The following is a 21,620-nucleotide window of genomic DNA, read 5'->3' on the forward strand; positions in this document are numbered from 1 at the left end:
TAATTGCATTGCTTTATTTTTCAGTATCACAATCTCAGGAAATGAAGCAGTCCAGATCCTTTCCAAGATATTACAGTGTGTTTTTTTTTTCCAGCTCTCTGGCCACAAAATAATCAAATTCAATATAAATTTGTTGGTTTTCTACATCTATTATATTGGAAGAACATAATTACTGGCTGAAAAAGCTAAGCTCCAGCAGTCAAGGCTGGAATGAAGCACTGTTTTCTCCTGCTCTTGGTAAGCCACTTCAGTGTTCCCAGAAAAGGACACAGAGGGACAGAAGGATGTTGTGGGTAACAAAATACAGCGGTTTATTGAACAGAATGGGCAAGGCAATGTTCCCTTTACATTCAATGAGAATTTAGGAGTATGAAGCAAACATGCTATACACACACACAGACATGATACTTTGGTTAAATGTCATTCAGAAGTTCTATGCCAAACCTGATAAAATTATAGAGTGAACAGTCAGAAATAAGAAAAAACCTAGGCTTGCATAGACAGATTATTGTCAGTGTGCAATTTATATTTCAGGATTAGCTGTTGCAACAGAGTACACCTGTAGCTCTGAAGAATTTAAGCCTTCTGACTAATCCATCTCAACACATGGCTAATATTTAGATTCAACAGGCTGAAAGTTTACCCTCAAGAGTAAAAGAGAGAACTGCAGTTATTTCTCCGAGGCAGTTAACTATATTGCAGTGCAAGGATGCAGCTGGAGACACACCGTGGAGTCTATTTAGAGTGAACACTGATACAGTGGAACTTTTTTACCATGAAGTAGAAAATACTCATTTGTGTGTGCCACTGTCCTCTCTAGGACTCTCCTGGAAGAGCCCAAACTGCACAGCTAAGCCTTGCCCTGTGCTACTCACAGGGAGAAGGTGGCTGATAGTATCTCCAGTCTAGAAGCTGAGGGCAGTGCAACTTCTCGACACAAAACCTGTGTCCTGCAGCCTGTCCTACATGTAGCAGTCCAAGTGGCACTTGTGTGCAGCACAGCCAGAGCCTCCACAGCTGCACTGCACAGTCAGAAACGTGCTACGGTGTGTATTTTAAAGAATACAGTGAACTGGGATCTCTGCAGGTTTATGCCTGTCCCCCACAACAAAAACAAGACAAGCAACCAGTGTATACTCGATGTGAGGGGCACTGCTTGTGCCCAGTGCTGTATCCCACCCCCACCTCCCAAACCAACTGCAAAACTAAGCACCAAGCATCTCCAGAGAGTGGGCAAAACCATAACTGTCCATCAGCTGGGCAGGAGTGCAGGACAAAGTAACCAAAGTCACCCACAGGTGGGAATTCCAGCTGCAGCATCCTCCCTGGCATCACTGCTAGGAGCAGGACAGCAGAGAGCATGGACTGATGGGTGACTGAGCTATGAGCTGTGCTGCATTTCCTGCTGCATCTCCCACAGCCTTGCAGTGCCACTGCTGCTTGGAGGAACAGCAGGAGCAATCTGCTTGGGGTGACAGACACCCAGGAGATCATTCTGTGCAAGAAGCAATGAGTTTCATGTACTGGTTGCATTAGATTACAAGAGTGTAAACTAAGTAGGGGAATCCTCAGACTGTCTCCAAGTGCTCCCCTTTATATATAAATTAGCAATCCACAGTTAGTTTGCATACAGGTTAATATGAATTAAAATAAAAACCTTGATAATAAAAATATATAATATACACATCGATCAAATATCAATAAACTGAAAACACCAGAATATAACAGTGGCTGTAATTTGGCACAAAATAAAAATGCACAAAGGTCTAGCACTGTAAAAATAAAAATGCATATTTTTTTTTCCCTAAGAGAATGTTAATAATCCTGATTCAAATCCTGACAGGTGGGAATGCAGAGATACAAAAATACTGTACATATGAGATCCCTTTTACAGAATGAAGCAGACTGCAGCATTTGTAACTTCTGTCCTTCCTTTCCAAGAGGAGAAATTCAATGATGAGGCTTCATCTGTCCCTTAACAGCTGATATTTTCCCACCTCCACTAAGTTCACAACCATGAAGTTCTTTAAAAAAAAAAAAAAGATGAGATTAACCTGCTGGATCTCTCCGTGTGCCAACAACTGCTCTCGCTGCAGGAAGATGCACAGTCCACATTAAGACAGTGTTTCAAAGCAGGGTGATTTAGCTGAGCCTGCTGAAGACATCGAGTATCCCTGCTTGTAAGGCACGATCACTCGGGTTCACCCGACCTCTTTCTGCAGACCAGACCATTGTGCTTGGACGGAGGCGAGGAGGTGCCAGAGCTCCTGCTGGCGAGATGTGCCTACTATGGAGGTTAGGAAGTGCCAGGTTGTCACCATGATGAATTTTCCGTGTGGAGTCTGTTGCCTTGTTAATGCCCAGAGTCAGAAAGGGATGCAAGACCTGAATGACTCTGGGCAGGGGTCCCAGCAAGGACTCTGACATGCTACTAAATCCAAAACAAAACCATAGGCAAAGCTACTGAAACTTGGCAAGATAGGACAAGGAAAAAATAAAGTTAAGCATTTTTCTGTCATAGAAAGGAAGTATTGCTGTGATTGTTTCTTTTAAAAAGATCAACTTCATTGTGCCTTTTTCCAGGGACACATATGCAAGGTGCTGATTTTGCACCTTGTCTACACAAGATGCATCTTCTTGACTCTCAGCAGAACCATGGCTGCTGAGCCTAAGATTAATTGGCTCCTTGTTCATCCATGATCTTAACTCTTGTTGACTCCAATTGGACCATGGGATCTCCTTCTGAAAGTGGTCACTAACCATGGTAGTCCAGCTGCAACCTTTGTTTCAGGAAGCCTCTAACCTGCTGACTGCATGAGGCCTACAAGGTATATTAGATATTGCTCTGTTTAAACCCCATTTACTAAATCCTTTCCTCAGGTACCATTCCTCGCATTTGTCTCCCTCAATTTGAATAAGCTCCTTCAAACAAAACCTCAGGGCTCTCCTTTTCACAAGGACTATGGAAAAATAAACAGGATAATCACTTACAAGGGACAGCAAAAGAATAAAGGTAGGGAGTAAGAACAACAATCTAAAGACTAAGGAAGGATACAGAGCAAAGCCCATAAAGCATTCAGCACTCCCTGAAAGCATCTGAGGAAGCATCAGATACTCCTGGGATCCTTCCCTTAGGCTCTTGCCTCTTGGTGCCATGGCTAGAGAGCTTGGCTGGCCTGAGAAGGCCATTAAGGAGATCCTGCAGCTCCACAGAGTAAGCACTGAGGTGTTCTTCAGATTTCACCCAGATTCCAAATAAAATCAACTGGAGTTTTCTCTCACATAATTTTCACTCACTCCCTTCAAGTCAACAACTTGGATACTCCCAAGCATCCTTCCTGAACTAATAGGTTCTTAAAATGTCAGCAGGCTCAGGGCCTTCATGACTTTTCTGGTGAGAGTAAGACAGAAGTTACATCAGCCAACTGCAGTGCAAGAAGGCCCATCATAGCCAGCTACAGAGGCCCAGGGAGGGCTGAATTCCTAGTTAGCGGTTTCCCCTTGCCTTGTGCAGAGGGTCACCATTTTCCCCCATGCTCAGCAACTACAAAGCACAACCACTTTCTGATTTGGCAGGACTTTCCCCATCCAGTTTCCACAAGTGCACGAGATCATACAAGCAGCAGGGCCTGGACTGGGGTGTTTGTAGAAATTATTAGTTCATAAAACTCCATCAGGCATCCATTTCACAACAATAAATACTCTGATGGCAATAGAGGGGAAAAACCCACAGGAAAAACAAACAGCAACAAAAAACACTGCATTTTCATCAGTAGAAATTTTGACTGTTACATGAAATATCAAAATAAATGTTTACAAAATGAAATCATTGCAAATGAGGTTACCACATTGGCCCAAGTTATCAAATAAAAAAAGGAAAAAGTATGATCTATGTTTTTCCTTTTCTGGATCCTTTAAAACAACAATAACACTTCTGAATGGACAGAGATGGAACTAGAAGAGGGAACAAGGCAAGGACAGTAAAATCTAGCCGCTGGCTGGGGTATTTCCTGAGAAGAAGCAGCAAGCAAGGGCTTGCAAGTCACTTAAGGGTTCATGCAGGTCAACAAGCTCACGGTCTGGAAGCAAAGGTACACAGCTAACAGGACACTGCTGATGCACAAAAAAGTCCTATGTTAGAACACTTGGCCAGTGTGTGCCTGGAGAACAGGTCTACTGGGGGTTAACTGGTTCTTCAAAGGCAGTGAAATGCTGCAAACATCCCAGTGGGGCTAGACAATGGAAGTTCCTTGAATTGTTGGTTAAGGCAAGCTGTGGGCTTGTTTGTGGTATTAAACATGCCCTTGTAACTTACGTGGAGAAGAGATGCCTTGCCTTCCTAGTGATTTGTCTCTAACTGTCCTGACCAAGGACAACAGCCAAGCTTAAAGCCTTATAGCTGCCTCTGGGCTTGAATTGTGCATTAGTGCAAGAGCAGAGAGCCATCATCCCTTCTAAATTCCTATCAGTGCTCCATGCCAACATGTGCTGTCCACAAAGCTCTGAAACTGTCAGGGTCCCTTCCCAGGCAGATTGCTGGGGAGGGCAAGTACAGTCATGGTTCTGCCTCCCCTCCTCAGCAAGGCCAGCAACAGAATTGTAGCTGCCAGCAGAAGAGCACAGTAGAACAAACCCAGTGAAATAAGGAAGCTGGGCTACAGGAGCAACTCGGGCAGGCTTGCTGCCTTGAACTGGACTGGCAGATGAGTAACTAGACCATACTGGTACCACCAGTGTGCAGATGCTCAGCTTTGCTGTTTAAAAATGTACTCGAAAATAATGAAAATAAATTATTAAAAAGACAAAAGAATTGAAATGAGAGGAGCCCAAGGGAAAAGGCTACTTGTTTGTGCAAGAGGAGGAGGATTTTCAAAGAGTAGAGAGAAAACAAGTCATTGAAAGGGAAAAAAAAAATCACTGCATGGGCAAATCTGTACATACAACTTACACTTGCAGAGCCTGCTGTGTCCTAGAGTCATAGCTTTATCCTGATTGGATAAGGTCTGTGTGGGGTGCTAGACGGAGCAGTGTGGAGGGGAGGCACTGAGCACACTGTGGGGACTGCTCAGCACTCTGTGGCTAGCTCAAAGTTGCCAGTAACAGTACATTTTGGATTCAATGCTCAGTGCCCATATGGCCCTCCTTCAGTCCCAGGTGTCCAAGAATATTCAGGTTCAGACTCAAATTACTGTACAAAAGTGCACCAGCAACAGAGCTAGGAGATACAGTAGTTCCTGCTTGGCTTCAGTGAAATTCCTTGGCTTCTACCACACTGAAGCTCAAAGAAGGTGACCACAGAGTACCTTTCAGGCATTTAAATTTGTTTGTATGATTCCTCCCAATCCACAACTCACAGCTTAATCAACCCTTGACATGTCTTAAAAGTCATGAACACGTGGTCCAATTTCAGTTGAAACAGTATTTCCTCATAACTGTTCTATCCTATAGAGCTAAATGCCTGGTTACACACTCTACCCAGATTGCTGGAAACACCAGAAAGAAACACAGCAGTTAGGAAATCAGCAATTTCTTCCTCACCAGTCCCAGGTTCTGGCTTTTGCTGGAGTATGTTAGGAAGATTCTCTCTCCTTCCTGAAGCTTGCATGGCTGTCAGGTTGGCTCAGCTGTCTTATCCCACACAGGAAGAAACATGTTTCCTCTTATAACTCTCTCTGCTAAGTCATCCTAATATGGAAAGGACTTGTATTTCTGACATTCTGCATAACCATAACCCAGCTCATATCTTGGATTTTCCTCCCTGTCATACGTGCATCCCTATTTGTCCTATTTGTCAAAGCTCCAGCCAAAACTTAAAAATAAAAGAAAAGCCTCAAAAGAATATAAGAGGCAGCTGTTAAGTCAGCTAGTTGATTCACACAGCTCAATGGCGGCTAGATTATACTGCACTGCTTACGTGATCACATACAAGTAAGAAATTGAAACAAACAAGTGTTCCTTATTAACATGATAACACTTAAAGAGGAGATCCTGGGATTGGAGGCTGTACCTCCCATTGGGTAAGGAATTGAGAAAGTTCCCTGGCAATTCCAGTAATGTTTGCTACAGAAGAGTCAGTACCAAAGCAAAGGCGAGCACAGTTTACTGCTTCCTACGGGAACCTGGAAAGCAAGACAGAAAAAAATAACCTGTAAGGATAGAACTGAGTGAAGAAAATACTACCTGCAGTCATCTTTTATTTGTCCTGCCCTCTTGGATGGCTTTGTGACTTCCAGGGTAGTGGTAAAGTCAAATGCCAAAATGAGAACCATGTTACATTACTCAGACAAGAGGAAGGATAGGGCCACAGGAGAGGCAGACATTCACATATCTTCTAGGCTGTGAACAGCACTAGAAGCCACATTGCACAGTCTCAAAGAAAACAGAATGAACACAGGCCTTACAGACTCTGTAAGGTGCCATCAACCTTCCAGCTTGTTTGTTGGGAAAAAAAAAAATCCAAAGCTTTACATTTTGGGAAGTAAACTGTCCACATTCAAGTCACAGTCAGTGGAGCTGGAAGAAATTTTAATTGAGCTCTGGCCGTCCCTTTACTCCCTGAGAGACTCTACAGATAACTCAAACAATTGACATTCAGATTTTAAAAACTGGGGAGGCCAAGTGATTTCAGGAAACAAATCAACAAAGCAGTGCTGAGATGCTACAGGAACAAAACAAGCCTGTTCTCAGGACAAGTTTCTGTCTGATCATCCCATTCACCTGCCAGACAGGTGATACTGCGAGGTTTTGTCTTCTGTCAGATTGTTTGATACTAGCAAGTCACCTGAAATCCATCATGTCATTGTCTTCATGTTATTTTTCCTTAATTTGCTGCCTGGATTTGCAGTCATTTATCACTAAGAAATCACAGAAGACATGAAGAAAGCAGTCTGATAAACTCAAGACAAACCAATTCAGCTTTTTAGTCTCTCAGCCTGCAACGTGCGCAGCAAGTACAAGTCAAACGCTGACTTCACCTGCCTCCTGGGGCAGTAATATCTGTTCTTCCTCTCTGTTAGCATCTCTTTCAAGCATCCTGACCTGCAGGCTGCTTATTTAAGGAAAACAGGCCACAATAATCCAAGTGCTATGGCAACCATGGGCTTGATCCTACCTCTAGGAGAGTGTTCAGGTTTGGGCATCTGGCGCAAGGGACTGGGCTGGCTTTTGTAATACCGAGCGTGGTCATCGAGGGGAGGCTGTGACCTGCCAAGCACAGTGGGGAAAAAAAGCAATGGGAAAAAACTTGAAGACTTGACAGCATGACAAAAGCAACATCTCGGCTGCCTAGTTTGCCCCTGTCAGTCTGATGCAAACTGTGTCTGCCCCAGACTTTGCAACTGCAGACCAACTCCCCTGAACACTGACTGCTTTTATTCAGTAATGGTTTCAGGTTGTCAAGAAACAAAGTCCTTTATTAAGTTTGATGCAAACCTCATTCAATAGAACAACATTTTAAAGGGTTTTATGGTTGCCCAGTTTTAACTCCAGAGTATTTTAAGATCTCTCTCAGTCTCCACCTGCACCCTTCATTTGTTGTTTCTTTTGCAAATTCAACAAGAATTTCTAGGCTCACATCTGGGTTGGAAATCAAAGCCACCAAGGGCACTTCCAGGGTTCAGTCCCTCACAAGAAGCATCAAGCCAGGGTACCAAGTGATTCAGAAGCAGCACTGGACTACAGCCTACTCCCATCAGCTCTGGGATGAGGTACTCCAAAGTACAAGGTACTTGCTTGCTGGGGGGCGTCCACACATAGCAGCAGGAGCAGTGTACAGGAGGTAACTGGGAGCAAGGACCCAAGGGAGCAGCTGTGCAAATGCATCACAATTACTCCTTCCTGCCCAGAGATGACATTTGGTTTCACATCCCCAGAAGCTCTTTAACCCCCTCAGTGTTTCTCTGTCATTTAACAAACGTCACTGCACAAGCTCATCAATCTCCACCAGTGCCAGGCAAGGAGACAGATATGGACAAACGCCACAAGCACAGGGAGTGACACAGGTCACTGAACACCTCATGAGCTCTGTGCCCTCCATCTCTTTCCAGTCCTAAAACTTCTGTTCCCTACCAGGCCCTTTGCACGTGGGTCAGGCTGGGCACCCCACAACTCCTCCCGAGGACTCAGCTTCTGAGCCGCTTCCCAACTGCGTTTCCCAATTTTTACCAGCAGTTCAAGCTTACCTTGAAGACCTGTCGCCTTTGTGTCGCTGAGTTTCAGGCCCTTCTTTTGACCTTGAGCGTGTAGACTCGCTTGCATCGTGCTGATGGGAAGAAGGGAAAGCAGCTCATCTGCATGCCTCACAAGACACCAGCTAGTGCACAGAAGCTGACACAGCTCCATGCAGCCCTTTCATGCTCAGTTGCTACACACAACTACAGCCAGGTATGTGCCAGTGGCAGCGCCAATACCAGCTTCCAGTAAATGAAACCGATTCCTGCTGAGGCAAATTCAATTGTTTCTCTAAATATGAGACAGTGCTGGGTGACCCATCAAGGCTGGGGGGTCCAGCACAGTCAGCGTGCAATGACTGTGCACAAGGCTGGGCTGAGCAGGGGGGAACCAGCTGCATGCAGCTGTGCTCCTGCAAACTCTCAAAAACAGTAAGGAGACTGAAAAACAACAGAGCTACCTCCAGCTGGTCCCAAGATTAACACAACACCCCATTTAGCACCTTAGCAGTGCAGACTATGAAATACATTTCCTATCACCTTCCACATCAGCTAGCCAAGCCTCTGCAGTATTTACTCAAACAAAAACCTAGACTTGATACACTCTATACTTTCATTATAGAGCCAAGCTTATTATGAAGCAGAGTGACAACTGGAGCAGCTGTGCTGTCCTTTTATGTGCAGTGTACAAACAGAGCCAATTACTGCTTTTATTGAAACAGTCAGGATTTCAGCAGAGAGAAGGTCCTGCACCAGGAGGACTGACAGTGCTTGAGGGAGGCCAGAATGCTTGAGGGTGCTGTGACACCCAGCACTAACCCCTCCAAGGCTAGAGCCCAAGGCTTACCTTGCTTGAATCTAAAGAGCATCTAACCAAGGAGGTGGCTCCAAAAGGCTTGGGAAGCAGCTGAGTAACAGACAGCAAGACCCTTTGGATGCAAGTCTGCATCATTCTTTTTGCTCTTTCCACACACCCTCAGTTCCCTCTGGAAATGGGAATAGCACTATAGCATTTAATTTGTGGCGCCTCCTGAAGCTTGACATACCTTCCAGTCCTGATCATGCCTCCTCTTTTCAAAGGAAGACTTTTCTCTCTCCTTCTCTTTCTTGAGAGCCTTCTTCTCCTCAGCCATCAAGAGGCGAGCAATTTCCTAAACGAGAAAGTGTTTCCCTGATTTGCCAGAACTGCATTTTTAGAGCCTTTCTGCCCTTTAGCCCTTTTCCTTCAATGCAGGAGCTCATCTCACAGCATCTCTGAGTCTGCCCTAGGGGTCAGTTACAAAAGAATCTGTTACATAGCCACAAACTTCCTTCCTCTGCCATGGCTGCAACAGGCAGCACAACTCCCTGCTTGGCCAACCTGAGCACATATATGAAAACCAGCTAGAAGCAAACCCAACTGGAACCCTGAGTTTCCCCTACAAGGAGGGAAACAAATAGAGGGTTGGAGGTGACATATGGGGTTTAGCTGTTTCCACAAGTAAAGGAAGACCAGAAACAAGTGACCTCTTGCTCACCTCATCTTGGGCTACTTGAGCTGCCTTCTGATCTGCCTCACTAGCCTGAAAACAAAACAAAACAACAAAACACAAAAACAAAACACCAGGGGGGTGGGGGAGAAAAAACAGAGACAGAAGTGTTAACACATCTGAATTATTCACACCCATTAACCTACTGTGCATGGCAAGTAGATGCCCATACAAATATGCTACCATCCTCTCCAAATCATAGTATCATAGAATGGTTTGGGTTGGAAGGGTTCTTAAAATATCATCTAGCTCCAACCCCCCTGCATGGGCAGGGACACCTTCCACGAGACAAGGTTGCCTCAATACTTACCTCACAACGCAACACCAAACTGTCATTTCAGCTTTTGAGCAGTTTTGCCCTCATCTCTCTGCCACACCACAATGCATTGCCCACCCTGATGCCCTCTCTCTCAAAGATGGGCACTGGGTCTGTCTCACTTCTGGGCTGCCACACTGACTACAGGCCATCTTTACCTGTTTGGAAATGTTGATTTAATATCACTCTGCTTCAATTATTTAAGTTTGGGGTGTCTGTTTCAGAAAATAGGGCTCTGCTGACTGGATGGCAGCCATCACTCCATATTTGTGTATGGGAGACAAAGGTAATTACTAGAATGCACAGTAGCAACACCTTAGGTCTTAAAGTCACTAACATATATAAAAGGATTACAAATTAACTGCTAGCTACCTTAGTTCCTTCAAGTTGACTAACACATCCTCTCTACTTACCAGGAGCTCTTCCTCCTGCAGCTTCCGAGCAATCTCTGCATCAGACAACTCCTGCTCCCTTTGGGGTGTATCATACATATATTGCTCAGTGCCTACAGAATTGTGAGAGAAAACAATTAACTCAACCATTTTCCAGATGCTTTGGCAAGGGCACCCCCACCATCTCCTCAGCCACCTGTAAAAGTTCTCCTAAAGGGAACCAGAGCCCAGGACATTGTACCTGTCAGACAGCTGGCTTGAGAGGACCTTTAGCTGAGGTGCAGCACACAGCTTAGGGAGCTTTCTCTATGCATATAGAAATATCTGATACATCATGTCTTATATGACAATGCAACTATATGGCAGAAGAGGCCATGGCCCTTGAAGCAGTCTTTGCTGACATAGCAATGCTAGCAAAGGAGTCATACATTTCCACACTGTATTGATACAGATACACTAGCAAAAGCAGCAGAAGAGCAGCCCAACATCTGTTATGGGCACAGCAGAGACTGTGAACACACTGCTGGAGCAGTACAGGCTCAAAAGTTGCCCAGGACAGGCTTATGTGAGGTTTCAGACAATTTCTTCCTTGGACTAACTAACGAAATGAGAAAACAGTCAAGCAAACATTAAGTTCATATAAGGTTCAGTTCTTGCTTTGAGTATGGAGTTATATTTTGTTAATTTAAGTTAAACCATCTCCAAGTGATTTAAAGTGTTGTATTTTGAGAGTCTCTCCGTAGTCTATTTGCAGTAGGCCATCTAAGGAGTCTCACAGTATCGCTGTTCTAAAATGCATGACTTCACTGCCATACAATGGATGCTTTCTCCTTCCATCTGCAGTCTGAACTCTATCGTTCAGACATCTCAGACATACAAATGAGTTTTCTGCTTTCTCTCCAAAGAATACAAACACTCCAGCTGTTTGACTCTCTTACACCTCAATGTTTCACTCAAAACTTTTGTGCCTCCTGCTACACCATTTACACAGTTATTATAAATACCCGTTGCATCTCACTGGGTCATCTATCAGTTTCCTTCCCATCTTGTAAAATCAAGGCAAAGACATGAAATAACCAACTGACCTCAAAAATCTTTCTGTATATTTACGAACAAACTACCATCATACTCCATCAAGTGTCCCGAAGCCTTCAAAACTGCAGAACCTGAGACCTGATTCAGGAATAAAGTCATGGAATAGGAAATGACCTCTTTGACAGGTATTAAAGGAGGTGTGGGGGGTTTTCTGCTTTTTGTTTTGTTTGAATCAACTGGTCAGTGATCTTAAGCAATTAACACCCCTCTTACAAACCATCTTAGCATAAGAAAGATTCAGCTCTGGCATTAAGCATATGACTTGGCCTTTCCCAGCACACTTGGATCAGTCCAAGCTCTGAAGAGCTGCAATCTCTGGCCAGCACAGAACTCTGGCAAAAAGCACCAGCTTGGTCAGAGTTAAATTACTCAGTATTTTTCCAAGGTCAAGGAAAACACAATTTTACCATGCTGGAATGAACAACAGTGTGGTGACAGGCTCCTGTACACCACCACCTCTGTGAAGAATAAATTTCCAGGAATTGTTTCTGGCCAGCCCAAGGCTGAGCTTTCTTCACACGCTCATCAGTGCCAGGCTTTATTTGCTCAGATGACAATGAACATTACTTCCACATCACTTCTGCCCACACTCAGAGAAGCATGAAGCCCATCATGACCATGGCCCACTGGAAGAGGATGTGATCTTCTGGCTATTCTGACTCAATGCAATAGGATACTGAGTCACTTGGACTTATATTGTATCAGGGCAAATCACAGACTACTGGCTAGATGTAGAGACCTGATTAATGCCTTCTACTTCTCCAAAGAAAACCTTTGAATGATGAAGACAAAGAATAATTTTCCCAGCATCTCCAGAGACAGACACACATTATCATCCCCACCTCATCCAAGCATAGACCAGTTCGATGGCTTAAAGCACAAGTTTCCCACACTATGACAGACACAGACCCAAAGTTTCTAAATTCCTGCTTTCACCAAGACACAGATCACCTCCACCCCCAGCACATTTTTAAAAGCAGAAAGATTAGAGCCTGCCAGTCCTCAGGTGTTATTGAACAAGAGCTACACAGTTACATGTTTCCTAGAAAAATCCACTTGTACAGATTTTTTAAAAGAACCCCATTTTACAAATAGATCCCAGTAGGAAACCTAGTGCCACTACTGAACTTTGCCTTCAGTGAATTTATTATGTTGCCAACAGGGTTTTCAGTAAGAAGCAGATGGAAACTGCTGGCTGAAATTGTTAGTGCTTAAGCAAACTTACAGCCCTGCATTCCAAATCAACAAAATACAAGTGTCATCAAACATTTGGTGTTTGTTGTTTTTTTTTCCCCTCCTGTGCAAGGAGACCACAGAACAAAACATATCATGAAAACAAAAGCTGGTAGTTTAAGAAGTTTGTTTTTTTTTCTTAAACACAGAATACCAAGGATACCATTTCCAACAACACCTTCTTACTCATCCTCCTGATGCCATGGAACATGTCAGGAAACAAACAAAGCAAGAACATTCATGAACAAAAACAATCTCATTAACTACGGGAGAAACCTGGGCAGGATTCACCGTGTACACATTGCATGTGGATACTGGAGACAAGCACCTTCAAAAGAAACAACACGTGTCAGACACCAGGACAGGGTACGCAAAGGTCTGTCCCCACACATCTGTACGCCTTCCCCATCCCTTGGTTACCTGAGTCCTGCTGGCAGCCTCCAGCCTTCCCCTGGGTCACAGCATGAGGGGAGGGGGAACGTCTCCTGTGTCCTGCCCTTTTGCAGTCTCTCTCCTTACCCCTCCTAAGATCATCTCTAGATTCAGCCTCACGGAGCCTCTCGTCATGCACTGTTCTGTGTGACGAGTGGCCCTGGTGACGAGATTTGTGTTTTTCAGGGCGCAGCTGCTGGCTGCCACCCTGATGCCAGGTCTCCTGCTCAGCCTCCAGTTCCACCTCAAGAAGAGGAAGGTGCTTTTCTCTGTCTTGCCTTGAGGGCTTTCTGCTGTGCCGTGATTGGTCTGCAAGTCCATGCTCGGACTCCAGGTCAAGACTGGGAGGTCTCCAAGCCTTCTCCTTGCCAGCTGCTCTCCTCTCCCGTGGCTCCCAACTACTGCTGAGGCCACGGGTGTCGCGCTCAGCCTCTCTTTCCAGATCAAGGCTGGGAGATCTCCTGGACCTTGCCTGGCTGGCTGATTTCCACTCCTGCTGATAGCCACTGCTGGCCTCACTTGGTTGAGGAGACCTCCAACGATTCTCTGAGGGGGAATGCCTATGTTTGGAGGTACCACTGGACAAAGACGAGGGTGCCTCTCGGTGCTCTCTCCGCCGGCGCGTGCTCCCGTCACCACTGTGTGCCCTGCGACGCTCAGAAACCTGCTCTCTGGTGTTACCCCAGGGGTGCTCTGAGCAACGGGGGGACAAACAAGGAGCAGGTTAGTGGTGCAGGGGTTAATGGTGGCTCAACAAGGCCAGACTCAGTGTTCAGATGAGGGAGCTTGATGCAAGAAGTTGGAAATGCAGGCAAAGCACAGTGGGGTCAGAAAGAAATATAATGAGGGATAGAAGCTCGCAGGATATAAGAGGTCAGAGTGAGAGGGCAGCAGGCCAGCACGGGAGGCGATGGGGTTGGAGCAGGTCCACCCAAGAAGTATGGACAAGCATCTCCTAAGACAAGGAGATGAAGGACTTTTAATGATGCCATTAAGGGTTGAAAAACAGTCAGCAGAGCAGCTCATCTCCTGGTGACATGCTACTGCTGCAAGATACTGGAGCCATCGGAGATAAAAGGCTTGCAAAGGAATGTGCAAAAGGCAGGAGAAGCTGGGAGGCCACAGGGGGCTGGGCATAAGGCCAGGAGGGGCCAAGCAGAGGGTCAGAGAATCCTGGTGTATGGGCACTAGTGCCTCACCCTGGCTTGAGGCACAAGGTTTTTCCTCAGAAAAAAAATGAACAGTCTCACCTCATGGGGAAAGATTCACATAAAGCAAAAGCAAAAAAAAGACAAGCGAGATGGAATTAGTTATTTTTCTAATAAAAGCAAGAACGAGATGGTGGATGGCTGCAGCATCCAAGAATCTTCCACCAAAGACTGTCACATACCTCTTGGAGACCGAGAAGTTTCAGATCCACACTTCTTCATTTTCTAAATAAAAGTTTAGTCTCTGACTGCAGCTACAGAAATTTAAGGGCAGGATAAGAGTTCACAAAACTCAGGCTCCTGACCTCAGCAATGTAGCTGGAAAAGCTGCTTATTCAGCAGCTTGGTGGGACTGTTTCCTCTGTGCTTTCCAGAAAGCAGGTGGAAATTTTCTTTGCTTTTAGTTTCAGTAATAAACCTGACCCAGCTATGAGGATGCAGCAGTCTGCCTGCATACAATCTGCAATCAAACTATTAGCTAAGAAAAATAATTGCACTGAGTGAACTGTTATCTTTCTACCGCAGCTTTTCAGAATGAAGGCATATTTCTGAAACAACTGCCTTGAAGCAGAGGCCAATTTGAAACAGAATTACACACACAAAAAAAAAAGCCCAAAACAACCAAAACCCAAAAACCAGCAGCATAAGATTTTCCTTCTCCATTGCTGAAAAGTTTTTTTTGTAATATCTAAAAATATTTTTAAAAGATCTCACTGAACATGAACTTCACCCTGTTTTAATAATAACTCTGCCTTCCTTACAATCATCTAGACTTTGGGGGTGCAAAAAACCACCACTGAATGTTCAAGTAATTTGATTCAGAAAAAAAATTTTCAGAGTCAGCAAAAATAGAGAAAATCCACCTTGAAAAAAAAAATTATCTGTGTGGCTTTTATCCAGAATAGGTATATTTTTAAAAATCTAAGAACTGTAAGAGTAACCACAGCAGTTCCTGTTAACTGGTTCATTTTTCTGTTCAGTTTTTAGATAACTCATGTGATTTACAGTGAACAAATGTCCAATAAAACAATCTATGTGACTTACTGAACAACGGAGACCAGAGCCTGAAAGCAAGAGTCAGTTTTTGAACTATGCTAAAAAGGGTCTAAGAATTGATTAAATTTTGTCATTAAAGAAAGCTCAATAAATACAGCAGCAAAGAGCAGATCACAAAAGAGCGAAGCATGGCTGTGCTGGGAAGGATTGCTGCAGGTAGTGCAACCATGCCAGACATCCCAAGCAGAAGATTTGCTTTTGGCGTGTCTCAGGGCGATTAACTCCTCAGCAGACACTGGTTCCTGCAGCACCTTCCACAGGGGCTGTGTAAACACTCATTAGGTCCTGGTGTTACACTCTCAAGCAGCAAGTGACTGAGCAAATGCAGAAATGTTTTTCATGGCACAGACACTTCTGGGAGGAACTCAGCCTTTTTTTTCATGTTTATTTTTCCACTTTTTAAGAGCTCAGATCATTTGGAGCAATAGCCCTAACCCACATTCCTCTTAGATGTGAATAAATTCCATCTTAAAATAGACTAAAACCCAAACAAAGCAAAGGCACTTTTTATTTAAGTTCACAAGTAATGAGGATGATACAAATTTTGGATGCTGAAGCCTAATTAAATGGTGCCCAAGTACTTAAAAGATTCCAGGCCAGTGGACTAGATGATCCAGGCATCAAAATCCATTCCAGTCCTTTCTAGTTTTTAAGAAGCACGTATCAAGAGCAGTACTACTGTGAATGGTCAGTCAAAACACTTTCTACCTCACCTCCAAGAATACAGATTATTGCAGGAAGAAAAGTTAGACCCATGAGATACCTTGCTTTCCAAATCTACACCATAGTCTCAGTTCAGACAGTCACAGGCTTTTTCAGCTGATTTCTGTTACAAAAATCCATCCTGCTCTACCATCTCCACATAGCAAGACTATTGCCTATACTGCTTTTTTTCAGGGATTTGTCCTATTTAATTCTGAAAAACTGAAGTGTGGGTTGGCCATAAGACTCCAAGATCAAAGACTTTCCCAGCTCTGTACACATAACAGGACTTGTGGTCATGAAGTTTCCACTTGGTTACTGTTCTGCACTTCATGCTTTGTGTTTTCTTGCCCATACTTGAAGTTCTTCCCAATTGAAACCAAAATACTTTGTGTAAATTCAAATAAAAGACATTTTAAATCACCAATGGCATTGATGTTAAAATGAGAAATAAGAGGTTTGATCTTCATCTTCACAATGTTTTAATCAAAAGCAGCCTGTCTCTTCCCCACCACGTTTGTGTTTTTTTTTGAAGAACACAAGAACCACCACCAATGCACAGCAAAGCCATCCCCAGATTGCTCCATAATTAAACACACCCTGATTCTCTCCTCCCAATTTAAAGAAAGTCTGCATTTAATCATAAAAGCCATCCAAGAGAAAGCAATACAGTGCTGTGGGTCATATCTTTCCCACAACGTACAGTCCCAGATGATAATCACAGCAGAGACATCTGTGGAGATGACCTTGTTATTCAGTAAGTCATTCAGAGTGGTTGTGCTAATTTTGAAGCTTGGATACATACCTGCAAGGAGCTATTTTTGAAAGGCTTTTCCATGAACTAGAATATATTCCTTCATTCACATAGCTGTGCCAGCAAGGCAGATGAGCACACAGAACTGTTTCTCTTTGAATGCAAGGGCAGAATCGTGTCTGCATTTCTCCCCCGCACACCTGCCACGTTCCGTAGAAGGAACTGTGGCTTATCAGCACCATCAGCTACTGTCTTTTTCCACAAGCCCTTTGAAAACATGCATGCGAGTGCTTGCACGCGCACATACTACACACCCTTATCCCTGTCCTGTAGGCCATCTCCTAGGACATTAAAAATTATAAAATTCTCTTATCTGCTTTTTTTTGTTTTTAGTATTTCCTGATTCTAGAATAAAGGTTGGTCCTGACCCTGGAAACTGATGCAATGTTACAGTGCTGAATGCAGTACTGCAGGATAAGGGAAATCTCTTAAGAGAGACCACCAGGTTCACCTATACTGCCACAATCTTGATCTTTTAGCAGAAACATACCTCCATTTTCTGCATAATAACTATCTTCATAGCCTGTGTGTCCCTGGGATTCAGGGTAGTGCTTCTTGCGCTTTTTTTCTTCCTGCAGTTCTCTCTGTTGTAGGAGACGGGCAATGTCCTGCAGAGATGGGAAGAAAACAGACATTATCTTTCCATCCTAAAAAAAAAATAAATAATAATTTCCAGATCCTTTAATTCAAACTCTTTATTCAATCATAAAAATCCAGATAGCCTAATTTTTCAGACATGACTACAGGAGGGTTACTCTCAAATCCAACTGCTGGACTGGATGGGGCTTCCAACTTACTGGTCGATGCAAGGGACCATGTCAGCAACCAGTACCAAACCTCACCCTGGCCCACAGCAGACTCACAGGTTCCTGTTCTACCTGCACACAAACCTGTAAAGCCTTAATGGCCAAAGCACGGCAGAGGGGACTGCATGTGCATCCTCAGGTTTTCAGCAAGGATTTGGAAGTCACACAAGCACATACTCGCACGAGTGGGCTGGGCTGGACATCCTCCCTGGACTCCACCATGGAAAAGAAAACACAGACTGTCTCTAGCTGAAGGCACTTCTGACTGGATGGAGTTCCCAGAGCAAGTCATGAACTCGCTTCAAACTAGCTGTAATTTAAAGGGGCTGTAGGATGGCAGACAGGGAAATGCATCACTTTGACAGACAGAGGCTGAAGGAAAAGAAAATCGAAAGGGATGTTAAGAGGAGAGCACTAGCACAAGGCAGAAACATTGTGGGGACTGCAGCTGTTTATCTTCTGTCACAGGCTTGGTAGATATACCATTAAGGAGAACAGCACTCCATTTTCCTAATTAGTTTTCCTTCAAAGATGACTAATGGATCAACAAGGTCTAACAACAGGAAACGGCCCCCTGGGGCTTGCTCATTTGAGGCCCAGAAGCTTGCAAGTCAGTGAAGCTAGTCTGAAGTGAGGAAGAGAAGCTGGAAGATACCAGCAGGGCATGCCAGCCCTTCAGATGCCATTCATTTAAGCCTCTCTAATCCTCAGGACCTTTACAAAGCCATGCATGTGAAGTGTACATTGCAGGCAGGAGAGGCATTGCTGAAATGCAAACTAAGAGCCAACACACTCCAGATGAAAGCCAGCACTGGACGACACTGGATGAGTGTTCAAGCACAAACTATTAATTCAGGATTCAGAGCATATCTGCTCAGTAATCATCTTTGTGGAGGACCTGGAGATACCACAGGCTATTTACAAAAACAAACAAACCACAAACAAACAAAAAACCTTAAACGAAAAGTCCAACATTCCTTCCCCTGACTCTTCTAGCAAGTACAGTAAGTCTATAAATATATGGGCTTAAGCACATTATCTCCAGGACTGAGACTGCTCAAGACTTGCAAATCCACACAAACCATTTCTCACAAGCTAGACTTGTAAGCAGGTAGGCTTAGCACTTCATTTCAAAACGTTGTTCACCAGACTGGGTCTGCCTCAAGCAGAGCACTGGCCTAACACTGCTAGCCACTGCTGATGCCAGAGAGTTATCACACATGCTGGGCAGCTACTACACCCTCACATCTGACAAATGCAAGACTAACCCAGCATTGGTGTAACACAGTGTCTTGAAGGATATGACAGATGCCGTGTCAGAATGGGTGATTTTCCCACACCCTGGTCCTCAGCTGCAGCCTAACCTAGTCCAGTTACATTTCAGCCCCACTTGGGAACTTCCTATGTACTAGCAGGAAGAGAAAGAATATTTATGACTTCTCATTCCTCTGAGCCACATTCACTTGGAGATTGCTCACAACAGAACAAGACGGTCAGCATGCTGGTTTGACTGGTTACTGGAACCTGCTGTCAGACTGCTGACATCCCAGCAGCTCTCTATGTAGAGCAGGAAGGAAAAGTGCAATTCCCACAGCCAACATGAATAGTATTGCATCCTCTTTGCCTTCCCAATTAAAATGAGACAGATGGTCACATTTCTAGCATAAATCCTTCAGCTAGAGTTGCCACAATCTCCTCTTGGAAGCTCTTCCACATCTGTTTGGACTTGATGGTATAAGAAGAAAAGGAGGTCTTGCACAAGCAAACTGATGCATCTGTCAGGTAAGGTTACATTCCTATTTCAGATTCTTGCAGGAAACAGCCTTGTGTTCAAGCTCTTCTTCAAGAGAACGTGTCACTAGGTGCCTCTTGAGCATTTTAAGACTGCTCAGACTGACACAATAAAGTGATCAACAACCCAAATCCTTTGAACACCATGGATAAACCACACTGCCCACTTTCAAGCAGCAGGAAATCACAAAAGGAATCTATTAGCAAGAAATCGCAACAGAGCGTTCAGTCTGGGAAAGACTAAACTGAACATGAAGGAAGGTAATGGAGAGGCCAGAGACAGATGGCTGAGCTGAGGGTCTTACTGAAGCCTTTGCACCAAACACCAAGACCCAGGATTCTCCCCAAAGTAGTAGTTGTCATCTTGCATTTGAGCAAGAAAGCAGATCTCAAACTGCATAAGCAGTTACACTTTCCTACAGCAGAGCAATTAACACCTCAACAATATTCAGCCATTACTTGCCTTCTTTCAGCCCTGTGACCCTTGAGTGTGAGGGCTCTGACTGTATCTTATTCCTGTAACAAGACTCCACAAAAATCACTGTGCATGCCAAGGTCTGGGAGGACCAGAACTGACACCATGCAAGCCAACTCCTGTGGCTCACACTGCCTGCAAGAAATGCCAGCACTGAAAGGGCTGCTACAAATAGCTCTGCCATCCCTGCAGCTTAAAAACTTACCTCGTCTTTTTCCTCTTGCTTGCGGCGCTGCTCTGCTTCAAACACCAGCTTCACTTGGATTTCCTGAGCAATCTCAGAGTCCTGGCGTTCTCTAAAAGGCAAGGAGACAAGGATTAAAGGCAGCTAAAGTCACAGGCATCAGTCAGCCTGGAGAAAAAGATAAGAGAGCAAAAGAACTATCTGATTTACACAGAATTATTAATCAGTATTAGTGTAGAGCCTATGAATCCTTCCCATGGGCCAGGACTCCCTGTACTTACTGCTGGCCAAATTTAGGAAATATGTCCAAAAACATCCATAATCAGACAATAAAGCAAGAGAAAACTGATGCACAGGCAGGTTGCTAAGAAAGGCGGTAATACCATAGGACAGGGCTGGGCGAGGGAGCGCGGAAGAGTCACTGCAAACAGTCAAATTCTGCCCAGGAGTTTTTGTACTTGTGGTGCCAAAAGGAGGGGTTTAGGGCTCCGGTTAACACTGGTATTTCTGGGAAGTGGTTTTCACAAGAAAGCCAAGGATAAAGTGCAGAAATGCTGAGCAAAAAGCAGTAAGTAGGCCAAGCAGGGATTGGCAGTGGCAGTTCAGAAATGAATGAGAAATGCCAGCGAGGTGAGATGAGCTACAAAGGCAGAACCAGTGCCAAGAGACAAGAGAGCAGTACATGTCAAAACAAGGGGTGAGGGAGCAATTGGCCACTGCAGATGCAGAAACAACACAATATTTTATTAACTGGGAACAGCAAAAGAGATACAGGAGTAATTGAGACATGAGAGTTGTATCTGTGTGGATAGAGCAAGAAGGCCATATTTCAGAGACATCTTACTGATAGCTTTTGTGAGAAACTGAGTCACACTCAGCCACAGGCTCTGACACCTGGCAAACAGGCTGGAACCATGGCCAGGGGCTCCTTAGGGCAACCCAGAAAGGGGCTGGTGGATTTGAGAAGAAAGATTATGAGCTTTCTCTTTCAGCAGTGTTGAATTTGAGCCAAAGACTAGCTCTAAACAGGTAAAAAAAATTAATATATATATAAAATAAAAGTTCACTCTGCAATTGAGACTACTGAAAGGTAAGGCATAGAAGGAGATGGGAATGGGAACAGCAACAGGCAGCACTTGCTTTATTAGAATGCAATCTTTTGAAGAATATCCTGGCAAGGATCAGATAGGGGATGGGAAGACTACCAAGAGCGTATTATGGAAGTCAAGCAAATATTTCAAGAGAAGCAGGTTGAGCTGAATCAAAGTTGGGCTGTGTGGGCTTCAACAACTGGTTCCGGGCTTGAGCAAGAATCATGGCATAAATGACCTACTAAACTTATTATAGAATCATAGAAAAGTTAAGGCTGGAAGGGACATTAAAGATCATCAGGTTCCAACCTCCCGGCAGGGACACCTC

The 21,620-nt window shown here is 44.3% G+C and overlaps 1 protein-coding gene across 2 annotated transcripts in view; it reads right to left on the bottom strand.

The window, feature by feature from the left end:
- Positions 1 to 287: 287 nt before the first annotated feature.
- CCDC50 (coiled-coil domain containing 50) overlaps positions 288 to 21,620 on the bottom strand; it is a 44,808-nt gene continuing 23,475 nt past the window's right edge. Inside the window, exons 4-12 of one of the 2 annotated variants that reach the window (XM_051626038.1) lie at positions 20,223 to 20,313; positions 17,436 to 17,553; positions 13,154 to 13,858; positions 10,427 to 10,518; positions 9,686 to 9,730; positions 9,215 to 9,319; positions 8,181 to 8,260; positions 7,112 to 7,203; positions 288 to 6,119 (exon numbers count right to left, since the gene is read on the bottom strand). In XM_051626038.1, the coding sequence (XP_051481998.1) occupies positions 6,100 to 6,119; positions 7,112 to 7,203; positions 8,181 to 8,260; positions 9,215 to 9,319; positions 9,686 to 9,730; positions 10,427 to 10,518; positions 13,154 to 13,858; positions 17,436 to 17,553; positions 20,223 to 20,313 (1,348 nt within the window). In that variant the 3' untranslated portion in view covers positions 288 to 6,099. The remainder of the gene's footprint in view (positions 6,120 to 7,111; positions 7,204 to 8,180; positions 8,261 to 9,214; positions 9,320 to 9,685; positions 9,731 to 10,426; positions 10,519 to 13,153; positions 13,859 to 17,435; positions 17,554 to 20,222; positions 20,314 to 21,620) is intronic. The other variant, XM_051626039.1, reaches the window with a different exon arrangement.

Source organism: Apus apus, chromosome 8 (genome assembly GCF_020740795.1).
Source record: "Apus apus isolate bApuApu2 chromosome 8, bApuApu2.pri.cur, whole genome shotgun sequence".
Classification (NCBI taxonomy): domain Eukaryota; kingdom Metazoa; phylum Chordata; class Aves; order Apodiformes; family Apodidae; genus Apus; species Apus apus.